This window comes from Erpetoichthys calabaricus, chromosome 12 (genome assembly GCF_900747795.2).
Source record: "Erpetoichthys calabaricus chromosome 12, fErpCal1.3, whole genome shotgun sequence".
Lineage (NCBI taxonomy): Eukaryota > Metazoa > Chordata > Cladistia > Polypteriformes > Polypteridae > Erpetoichthys > Erpetoichthys calabaricus.
The window spans coordinates 58,665,000-58,677,207 of record NC_041405.2 but is presented as its reverse complement, the minus strand read 5'-3'; the positions used below and the strand labels follow the sequence as shown (position 1 = coordinate 58,677,207).

The 12,208-nt window shown below is 37.6% G+C and overlaps 1 protein-coding gene across 2 annotated transcripts in view; it reads left to right on the top strand.

The window, feature by feature from the left end:
- Window positions 1-12,208, top strand: part of lrch2 (leucine-rich repeats and calponin homology (CH) domain containing 2) — a 212,949-nt gene that overhangs the window by 181,252 nt on the left and 19,489 nt on the right. For both annotated transcript variants that reach the window (XM_051934686.1, XM_028815629.2), the window contains 4 exons: window positions 1,324-1,458; window positions 5,945-5,995; window positions 10,553-10,616; window positions 11,480-11,592. In XM_051934686.1, the coding sequence (XP_051790646.1) occupies window positions 1,324-1,458; window positions 5,945-5,995; window positions 10,553-10,616; window positions 11,480-11,592 (363 nt within the window). The remainder of the gene's footprint in view (window positions 1-1,323; window positions 1,459-5,944; window positions 5,996-10,552; window positions 10,617-11,479; window positions 11,593-12,208) is intronic.

Genomic DNA, 12,208 nt, shown 5'->3' with positions numbered 1-12,208 from the left:
TAAGTGTGCCCTATGATAAACTGGTGCCCCTTCCAGGGTTACTTTCCCTCTGCACCCAATTCTGCCACATAACTTATACAGGGTGAAAGCTTTATCTAAAATTCTTTTGCTCCTTTTATGAAGCTGACACACAACAGTTTTTTATTTGCACTGACAACATAAGACGCTTTACAAGTAAACCTTATAAAAACTAAGGGGAAATATTTTTTACAGTTTGAATTTATCTCTAACAAATCAAGATGAAACTGGAAAAAATCAGTTGTATACACATTAAAATAGTAGAAATATTAACAAGGTGCTGTTCAAACATTCCTATAGCACAGCTCATATTACAATTTATTCTAGCACAAAAAAGAACTATAATGTCATGGCTAAGAAAATCAAGAAATAAAATCAAAAGTATTTTACTTGAACATTCCCTAGTAAATTAGCCATTAAGGTATGGACTGTCAGGGTCATAATTTTAATTTAAAATATGTGAAGAAATGTAGATAATATATGGAGACCAGGTAGTCTATTAAAAACTTTACAAAGGCCTGAAAATGTTGAGATGTCATACTTATTAAATTGATGTTACTATAAAAACAATAGAGAGATAAGGTAATGTACTGATGAGACCTCACCTGAAGTACTCTTTACAGTTTTCATCTCCATATTACGCGATGCTAGAGGAAGACGAGAGGGGAGCAATCAGGCTGATTCCTTGACTGAGAGATGTGAGATATGAGGAGTGGTTGAATGAGTTGAACCTTTTCAGAGATTAATAGATGATGTTAAGTTAAAAATTATAAAGGGGATTAGTACAGTGCATCCCAGCTGTTACTTTAATGTTCTTCAACATGAACACAAAGACATGATAGGAAACTTGTGAAGGACAGATTTTACAGAAATGTTAGAATGTTTTTCTTTACACAAAGAAGCTTAGTGGTAGAGATCCATTTGGAATAAGGCTGTAACATAACAAAATGTGGAAAAAGTGATGCGCTGTGAATACTTTCCGGATGCACTGTATGTACACCTCTCCTTTTCTTCCCACATCCCAAATATTTTTTTATGGTAATTAGAAACTGCAAATTGCCTGAGAAGTGTATTAATGCATTTATACATGAATGTGGTTTTTGATGGGATGGTGCCATCCAGAGATTGTTGGTGCTTTGCTCTCCATGCTGTACTTCAGTTCCCACAAAACTAAACTGCATTAAGCAGATTCATAAATGAGTGGGTGGATAGATGGATAAATGGACAGATTAAATATTGTTATATTAATTATTTAAACTTGGCAGCAGAAAGTAGTATCTTAAAGTAACTGTTGATTGTTTGTAGACCTTAAGTTCATTGGAGGACAACCAAAAACAAGATCAAGCAAATTCGCAGCAAAACTGTGCAGACGTTCAGCTTGCAGTAAATCAGAATGAAGAACGAAGGAGAAATAAATATTTAAGGAAAGAATATATGAAGGTAACAGCATGAGCCTTTTTACAATAATCAAAGCAACAGTATTTTGCAAAGCAATTTTTGAACTTGTAATAAACTACAAACTAATGACATAAAAAGTGTATATAGTTAATTTGACACAATCTGAAGAAATAGAAAAAAAATTCTCATGTAATTCATGTTGTATAATCCACATGTCCAATATCCATTTGCATGGTCAATACGTGAAAATGTGTACATTTCTTGCTAAAATATAATATAAAATATCCGTTACTTCCTGATAGCTCTGCATTAAATATAAACAATGAAGATGTCACACCCATAATGCTATGGGTTTGAATTAAAGATAGGTTTCTTCACCAGTGGGAGACGTTAAATTCAAAAGCACTGATATTCCCACGTGACCTCAGGTTTAGAACGTGTTCAGTGTCCCTCTATAGTGGCACAAAAGGAGACTAAGGAAAGCTGTAGTCAGGAAGAGCATGCAACTGCAAAGATTACTGTGGAAGTACCCCCATATTCAGTGTGTGAGAAAGCAAACTGGTCAGGATAGCAGAAGGTGGGACTGCAATAGGGTCTGTTAAGAGTTCCTGCCTTTTCAAAATGGTGATGGATCCAGTAACCAGAGAGGTGGATAAAGGATTATCATGAGAGTTCTTATTTTACCTGATGATCTGCTAGTGATGGTACTGAAATGTACATCTAATTTGAAAGTGAAAGGTCTCAAGTTAAATGCAGGAAAGAAGATGAATATTGTAGGTGGATGGGCAAGAATTGAGGAAAGAAGTGGATTCATGGCTGTGTGGCATCTGTGGTAAAGGTGCTGGGAGAAATTTAATCCAATACCTAAATTGTTGGAAGTAGATACATAATAGATGTAGTGGTGTGAAGGGTAATGTGCAGGTGGCAAGTGCAACATTTGTTTGTAAAAAGTGTGTTACAGGGTTTCAAAACGCTGATGTAGTAAATGTAAATTTAGATATCAGCGATGTACATATTTTGCAGAAAGTACAGAAGTTCTGCTATTTAGGTTTGTTTGAGTGGAATTGAAGATGCAGACTCATTATTGCTACCAAGGATTAGAGATGCATAGCAGAAATTCTGTGAGCTGTCCCTTATTCAATTCAATTCAATTCAATTCAATTCAATTCAATTCAATTTGTCATTCAGCAGAACATCCAAGATGTGCTGCAGAACGAAAATACGATGCACAAGACATTAATAAAAACACATAGTTAAAATCAGCATACAATGAAATACTAAAATGCCTCATTTAAAAGACGAACGGCAGTAGGAAAAAAACTGTTTTTAAACCTGGTAGTTCTACATTTCAGGCTGCGGTACCTTCTACTTGAGGGCATGAGGGAAAAGAGTTCAGAGGCAGGATAAGTAGGGTCTCTAGAAATCCGCACAGCTCTGGCCAGACAGCGCTGTTTTGCCAAATCTTGTACATTTGGCAACGGGGCTCCAATGATCCTCTCCGCAGCCCTCACCACTTTCCTCAGTGCTTTCCAGTCCGAAGCGCTGCAGCTCTCCTGCCACAGAGAGCTGCTGCTGGTTAGCACGCTCTCTATGGTCCCTCTGTAAAAAGTGGTGAGGACTGACTTACTGAGATGGGCCCTCTTTAGCCTCCGCAGAAAGATCAAGCGCTGGTGAGCTTTCTTGATGACGGAGGAGGTGTGCAGGGACCAGGTGAGGTTGTTCGTCACATTAACTCCCAGGAACTTAGTAGACTGCACAATTTCCACAGCAGTGTTCTTAATGTAGACCGGGATGTGTATCAGCTGTTTCTTCCTGAAGTCGATCACCAGTTCTTTTGTTTTTTCGACATTCAGTATCAGATTGTTTTTATCACACCATTCCACAAATGACTTCACCTCCTCTCTGTAATCCCCCTCCCCGTCACCTCGAATGAGACCCACCACTGTTGTGTCGTCCGCATACTTAATAATTTGGTTTGTGCTGAACTTGGCACAACACTCGTGGGTCATGAGCGTGAAGAGGAGGGGACTTAGAACACACCCCTGTGGAGAACTTGTGCTCAAGGAGATGGTATCTGATTTATTCTTTCCTACCCGTACGTACTGTGGCCTATCCATTAGAAAGTCCAATATCCAGTTTTGCAGAGGTATGCCCAGTCCCAATGGGCCCCAGTTTGCTGATCAAATTCTGAGGGATGATGGTATTAAAAGCCGAACTAAAATCAACAAACAGCATGCGGACCATAGCGTCTCTATTCTCCAGATGTTCCAATGAAAAATGGAGTGCAATAGATATGGCATCCTCTGTGGCACGGTTGGAGCGGTAGGCGAATTGGAGTGGGTCAAAAGAGGAGGGTAGGACAGAAGTAATGTGGTCCTTGATCAGCCTCTCGAAACATTTCATCAGTATTGATGTTAAGGCTACAGGGAGATAGTCATTCATGGTTGTGACTATGGGTTTTTTCGGAACTGGGATGATTTCTGAGGTTTTAAAGCAAGATGGCACAACAGCTTGACACAGAGAGATGTTAAATATATCCGTAAGGACATGTGTCAGCTGCTCCGCACATCCTTTGAGTACACAACCTGGTATCTGGTCTGGTCCCGCAGCTTTCCTTGGATTAATTCTCCTCAAAGTCCGTAGAACATCATCCGGTTCCAGACACAGTGCCTTCTCATCAGGATGAGGGGTGGCCTTCACTGGTGATGTATCATTCAATGCTTCAAACCGTCCAAAGTACTTATTTAGGTCATTCAGGAAGTTGAAGCTATCATCACAGGAGTAAGAAACTGTTTTGTAATCTGTCACAGATTTAATCCCCTGCCACAATCTTCTGCTGTTCCTGTGATCTTGAAAATGACTCTCTATTTTCTTTCCATGAGCCCTTTTAGCTCTTCTAATAGCTTTATTTAGGTTGGCTCTTGCTGTTCTAAGGGCAGCTATATCTCCAGATTTAAAAGCACAGTTTCTCACTTTCAGCAAAACTCGCACCTCAGCAGTCACCCACGGTTTATCGTTTGCCCTGACAATGATGTTTTTGGTGATGCAGACATCCTCCATGCACTTATTTATGTAGCCAAACACAGCCTCTGCATATTCATTTATGTCTATCCTTTGATCTGTGGTAGCTGCCTCACTGAACACAGACCAGTCAGTGCACTCAAAACAATCCTGTAGTGCATTCATGGCTTCTAATGGAGTCTCTGGCATTTAAGAGAAAAGTTGAAAGGAACAAAGAGGAGACTAATCAACTGGATGCATTGAGTGTCACAAGCAAGAGGAAGATGAATGGATGGATGCTAAATTAAAAGAGAAATGTGGTGTTGAGATGATAGGTATTGTGCTTGCTAGAATGGTGATTTGGGCATGTGTATTGAAAGGCAAAGGATGATTAAGTGAAGTGGTGCACCAAGATGGCTGTGGAGGAGATGAGGCCCAGAGGGAGGCTGAAGAAGATGTGGTTGAAGGTGGTGTCAGATGATATGAAAAGAGTGGATCTTATCCCATAAGATTAAGTGCTTTGGATATTAAGGAATAAGATTTGGGGGGATAACCGGTTTAAAGGAATACTCCACCCAAAAAGAAATTTTTTTATATGTTACTTACCGCTTCTGCTTGGTATTCATGGCCAAGAAAAAATATAATCACGTTTTAATGCAGAATGGAGAGAAATAAGTTTGACATTAATAGAAGCTAAGAGTGACCAATGTTGTACAACAACACACTATGTGAAAAACAACCATGGAAAAAAAACTTCACGTCAGTTATTCAGTTGTATGCTCAAAACATTCAAAACACAAGCTTTTTTGCTAAAATATTGTTAAATAAATACTTGTGGAAATATCAGTGGACATCATCAATACGAAACCTAAAGCCTCATGGCAATGACTTTTTGAATTGAAGACCATTCTCTTCTCCCATTTGCTGGTCAGGAGTCCTGTCTTTAGTTCAAAAAGCCATTGTACAGCATTGGTCATTATTAACATATATTATGTCATAAATTTCTTCCTCTGATAAATGTTTTTATTGACCACCACTACAAAGTAGATGGGGTAACATATTAAAAATACCATTGATTGTGAAGTATTCCTTTATCCTAGATAAACCCAGAAAATGGCTGTTAAAGCTTGTAATGATGATAATAATGATAATGAATAATGAGGATGTCATTATCAGAGATAATACAGTACATATTATCCTTGACAAATTTAAGTTCTCCTAGTTCACTGGAAATCCAGGTAGTATTTCTGAGGAATTTATTGAAATCTGACTCAGTGTTGTTCTAATTGAACTTTGATTAAGGTCATTCCTAAATGACATAGTGACTTACCATTATTTCCATTCCAGTTAAAGAGACCTATTAAATCATGCCTCTTCAGGGTAATTCCTGGAAATGTATTTGAATGTATAATTGGTCTGCTCACTTCTAAAAGCACATTAAGTAGAAGATTAAGTAATGTTCTTGTGATTCCAAGAATCAGAATTTTAGACTTCCTAGACAACTAATTTTTATTTTGAAATGTTCTAGTATAAAGGTCAAAGCACTTCAAGAAAAAGTGGAAATGAAAATGACAGTGAGGTAAGTATAATGTATCTTATTAGAAATCTTTTATCTCTTTTTTTTCCTTTTGCATTTTACCAATATTAGTGGGCATGGATATGTGTGTTAGTGTGCCCTGGCTGGTTACTTTTTTGTATCTTAATGCTGCCAATAGATAATCCAGCCCCTGAAACTCTGAATTGAATTAAGCAGGTTTGTAAATTGGTGGAAAAAGACTTTTATAAAGCTCAGAATGAAAATCAAGATAAGACAATAACTGCCTTTAAAAGCAAACACATTCTAACAATTAGAAAAAACGCCTCTCTCTCTCTGTATGTATATATATATATACATATATATATATATATATATATATATATATATATATATATATATATATATATATATATATATATATATATAATAGTGGCAGGCGGCCAGGGTCCATGCCTAGCCGAGACACCCCTGCAGTCTATATTCAGGGGGAGCAGCCCTGGACAGTGCAATACCTCCCCCTGGACGCTAGATGGCCGCCCCCCTGGGTTGGAGCGATGCCTCAGTTTCCCGCGGAGCTCCATGGGAATTGGAGTTGGGTGCAGCCCTGTTGGGTCCTGCAGGCACCGCCAGGAGGTGACACCCTGAAGTGCAGCCAGTACACGGCAATCAAGCACTTGGAGCACTTCCGGGTGAACTATAAAAGGGGCCAGCAGCCACTACTCCGGGAGCCAGAATCGGGAGGAGAATGAGGTTGCCAGGGAGGAGTGGTGGAGGGAGAGAGAGTGCTGTGTTGTGTGTGTGTTTGTGTTTGAGACTGTGTTGTGCCTGTGGGGATTACGGGAAAGACGTGCCCCACAGGTGAAGAAAAGTCATTTTTAAACATGCTTCCGTGTGAGTCTGTGCCGGGTCGGGTGCAATATAGCGCCTTTGTATATGTGTGTGTGTTTCCCTTTCGGTTTGTACGTGTTCAGTCTCTCCCTGTGCATTTCCTGTGCAGAGAGCAAGAGAGCGGCGCACACACACAGGCACGCGCGAGAGAGAGACACACACACACACACACACACAGGCGCACGCGAGAGAGAGACACACACACACGCACACAGGCACGCGAGAGAGAGAGACACACACACACAGGCGGGGCGAGAGAGACACACACACACATAGGCGTGCGAGAGAGACACACACACACACAGACAGCGCGAGAGAGACACACACATGTGAGAGAAAGCGGGCTGGACCATAAGGTAGAGAAAAGGCAGTTAAAGAATGCACTGGGCTTGTTTTTGTTTTCACTTCTGTTTACAGCGATCGGTTCATAGCATGCATTGTTGCAATGTTACTTTTCTTGGTGGTTTATTAAATTACGGATATTTTAAATGTTCATTTTTTCCCTGTGCTTAAAACTCATTGAAAAAAGTGTTTTTAGCCAGCGGTTGGTAGCGCTATAGCGCAAACTATTGCTGTGTTAGTTTTCTCTGTTGTTCAAGGTTTTCTCAGTGTTATTCAATGTTTTTACATTTAGTTTACTATTACGCTGTGCATTCTATGGTTTAATTAACTATGTTTGTGCTTAAAAACTTAAAAAAAAAAATTTACATACAGTTCGTATAGTAGAGAACAATCAAGAGACAGTATTAGCTTTTTTGAGGTGCTTGGTAATTCTCATTTAATATATAGAATGTGTCCATACTCTAAACAGAACAAAAATAAGGGAGTCGTAGTCCACTCTAGCTATTCTCTTTTTTGGATTGCTTCTTGCAGGTAGCATTATATTTGTGAGCCAGGTCAGCAGTGACAACGGGCCACCATTCGCATCTTCTTCTAAATTCTTCACAGGATGGAAGGGGTGGGACAAAGATCACAGTGCCAGAAGTGTCACTGTACTGGTCTTCTGGACTGAGTTACAGACAGTGCCACCCCATCTTCCTTTCTCGTACTGCAGATGCTACTGCAGCTTGTGTGTTACTATATACTGTATATGTGTGTGATTGTACTTGTATATTGCTTTGTAGGGCAGCATTGTTTGTGCAGTGGTAGACTTTCTTCCCATGTGAGTCTGCTTTTTCTTGAAATAATTCAGTATTCCTCTCACACCGCCAGAATTTGTTTTTTTTAGAGTTAATTAATGGCTCTAAATTGGATTGATGGCTGGATAGATAGATGGATGGATGGATGGATGGCTATTTCTGTGATCAAACTGCATTTCAATTGTTTTCCTTATATGCATTTTTGTGATTAATTTTGGCCATAATGTTTTCATGGGAAAAGTATTAATTTAAATAATCAAGTTTGCTCATCTGCAATTATTACACCTGAATAAATTCAGTGCATTATATACTTACTGATTCTATATCTTGAATGGATATACATTTGACAGGATTGAATTGATCTGATCTGTTAAACTATTCAAGTTCTTCGAGCTTTAAATGGGGGTGGGGATGTAACTGGGTTGGGGGTCTGGGGAGAAGAGTGAGTCTGACCCAGCATGATATATCCCAAAGACTATTGCACTGTGAGAATTTGACCTCAGTACTGTGTTATTGTGCTCTCCGTAAACTAATGTTAAAGTTTCATTTAGATCACTTCAATAAGCACTCATCTTGTTGAAGTAAAACATAAAGGTCATCTCTACCTATTAATAATTTTGTGACAGCACAATCAGGTGGAGACTGTAGGTGTTCTTCAAATGTCAGCCAAGTATTTGATTAATTACTTTAAGTTTTATATTTATTTTAATATGTTAAAATGATGTTTCATTTTTCTGTAATGAAAGAGATACAGTAATACTATAAATTTTAAATTGTTGATTTGTTCAATTTGCTGTAATCAGTTCTTTACTTAAATAAACTGAATTATCATGCAGCCAAAAATAAGCAAATTTCATATTCCAAAAACAATTATACTAGGACTTTTAAAAAAAATGATAAGATCTGCTATGGTATCTACAAGATACTTTCCCACAATATAATCTCCTGAATCTTCATTTTTTTAAACAAGTGGCCTTCCCATGTAATTGACCGCTTGGGCATTGCATTTATAGATAATACTTTTGAAAAGTTATGGATAATGGGTAATGTGTGTATGCAGAGAGAAAATAGGCAAGGCTAAATATGTTAATGGACTCAAGTACAGGAAGGTAGTGAAAGCTAGTGGCAAGAGCAGTAAGCCTGCTGGGGTTTTCAAATTGAACATTGTCATAAATGGATCAAAAATGGGCCACTACCAAAAACACACCCAACCAATGGCTGTCCCTTGGTCATAAAACATTTAAAAGCACAACTTTTTCCTTAATGCATTTTACCACCCACTTGTGACTAGTGATTTCTGATACTTTAGATTTGTGTGGTTTTCATGTTTCTCTGCTCTGCAACATAGCCTCTTATTTATAAGCTGAGAAAAGAAATGCACTTTTGTACTTAGTAGATCATTTTTGCTGTTAATTGAAATTTGTATTTAGCATCATTAGATGGATTCCCCTAGCTTTGTGTCTGTAATCTGTGAAATTACTAAAAGATCAGGTTTTGTGTCTGAATGAGACTAACTTTTGTTATCATTTTAAGTGCTCAGGAGTGATTTTAGTACAGTTTACTTGTTTAAAAAATGTTATCTACCATCCATTTTGTAACCCAGTTCAGGGTTGCAGGGGACTGGTGCCATACTTGCATCCTGGAAGCCATCCCAGGTTTGCAGGACCAGCCTTTCACATAATACAATCAAGCACACACTCATATTACAGTTATTAATTAAAATAACTTGCACCTTTTTTGAGAGGTGAATGGAAGACCAGAGTCTTCAGGGAAATGTCCATGCAGACATGAGCAGAACATGCCAGATTCCAACACCAGGATTCTGGGGCAGTGAAGCAGTAGCAGCACCAGTGTTAACTGCCCTGCTACCATGTTGCACAATCTAATAACAAATAAATACATATAGCAAGGTAGCTCAGTTGTACACCTGTGTGCTCATTATGAAGTACCTTACTTATTTCAATAGAAGACAATAGGGGTCTCATAAAGTAAGTGTTTTACTATGGTTTTTAGTAAGAAGAGAGAAAGTGAATTAAATCTGAACTTTGTTAATACACTATAAAATACACAATTATAGGAATATTTGACTTTGCAGAATGTGAGCTGGAACAAAACACCCTGTAAAGTGATTTGCATCATTAACAGCAAGAAGTACATGTTGATTAAGGAAACAGATTAGAAATAAAACTAGCAGTCATTGGAAAGAATAGCTGTGAATTTCCCCTTGGGATTAATAAAGTATCTATCTATCTATCTATCTATCTATCTATCTATCTATCTATCTATCTATCTATCTATCTATCTATCTATCTATCTATCTATCTATCTAGCTATCTAGCTATCTAGCTATCTATCTAGCTATCTATCTAGCTATCTATCTAGCTAGCTATCTATCTAGCTAGCTAGCTAGCTAGCTAGAGACCTGTTAATTGGATTTATATAAATATGTTTAAAACATATGATGTTATACATGTTCTAATTTGTTGAATAGATTAAATAATTCCATCTAAGGAAAGGTTCTCTTACAATATATAAGATACATTAAAATATTGAATGTTGTCATTTTTTTTAGGATACCTTCAGACCTGATGATTATAGTACTGCATTGACAGTGTTTGGCCTCAAGCCAAGATCAGGTACTGTAAACCACATTTTTATTTGTCATTCATACCTTTTTTAAAAACTGCTTATCCATGTTTTATCAAAGTATACAACATAGGAACCAGCCCATATCACAGTAAAATAAAAAAAGATCAAAAATGTTATAAATATTTGTGTTAACAAGCTTATGAAAATACTCTTCTGGTTATAATATAAAGATTTTTTTTTTAATTTGGCTTTATGTTGTAGAAATCATTTCATTTAATAACAACTTGAAATTATTGTAATTGTACTACAGTAGTATTGCTCAATAGTTCAAATCTTCTGTTGTGCTCCAGACTGTCTTCAGTGACTATCCACCCTGACATAGTTTATTTCTATGGTTTCTAGTTAATTGCACAGAAATACAGCAAACATTCACAGAGCATTTTTGACCATGCATACCAGCCCATGCCTAAACAATGTGAAACTTATTACGTCCGTGTTCAGCTAGGCTGTGTGTTTCAGGCTTGCCCAGACTTGGCACAGTTACACCCTTTTCATAGTAATCCTAAGAGTTATGAACTTAACTTTTACATTTAAATATTTCATCTCTAAATAATTTACATTAACAGTGCTGCATGAATAGTTAGTCATCTTATTAATATTAGAGTCTTAGTTCCTTTTGAGTTAGAACTGTTTTAATAAGTACATCATAGTAAATAGGCTATTAAGCAATAGGCATGATCTGTTTTGTTGAATTAGCAGTTTTCCATTTGTCGCTGATTATGTACTCAAATCCATAGCAAGGTTCCTTATTTGTTTATTTGGATTCTCATAACATTAAACTGGATATACAGTGCAATTTTATGTAAAGCACATTATTTGTTTTCTTGTTTTTCCATACCTTTTCTTATAGCATTCTCACGGCCCACTCGCCAGGATTATAACTCAGGAGACCCTGGATTTACAATGAGAAGAAAAATGGAGCATTTACGAGAGGAAATGGAACAAATTAGACAGCTCCGTCATGTATGTCTTCAAGGATAAGAAATTAATTTAATTATTAGTTTGATTATTACTATTTTTATTTCAGTTTTAAAATACCATGCTACTAGATTTAGTTTTTTCATGATTTTACTACTTGCTGCTTATTCTATATATACAGTGGTGCCTCGTACTTTAAACGATTCAGACTTCAAACTTTCCAGAGTTTGAACGCTAAATTCGATAGAAATATGGTTTGGAGTTCGAACGATGCTTCTATGTTCGAACTAAGCACACAGTGGAAAAAATGCAGCAACAGATGTTGCTTACGCAGCGAGCATAAATCATCTGTGTGTACAGTCTTAGTGTAAGTACGCTAGCTGTTGTTGATATACATGCCTAATTTCCCTCTTTTCTCTTACTGGAGTCTCTGTTTCTGTCCTGCTGGTGTAATTTGCGGCCTGCTAACTCAATAGCTGTATCCAGAAAGAGTGAATGAAGCCAAGTGTCTGTGCTTAGCAGAATGCAACTGTCCTTAACACCAGAATTACCAGAGTCTACGAAAAAACTCGTAGATCCGGCCTACCTTAAAACCATTCTCAGCTCTCTTTTGTCTTCTAAATGTGCCGATTAACACGAACAGCAAGCAGCCGGCTATTCC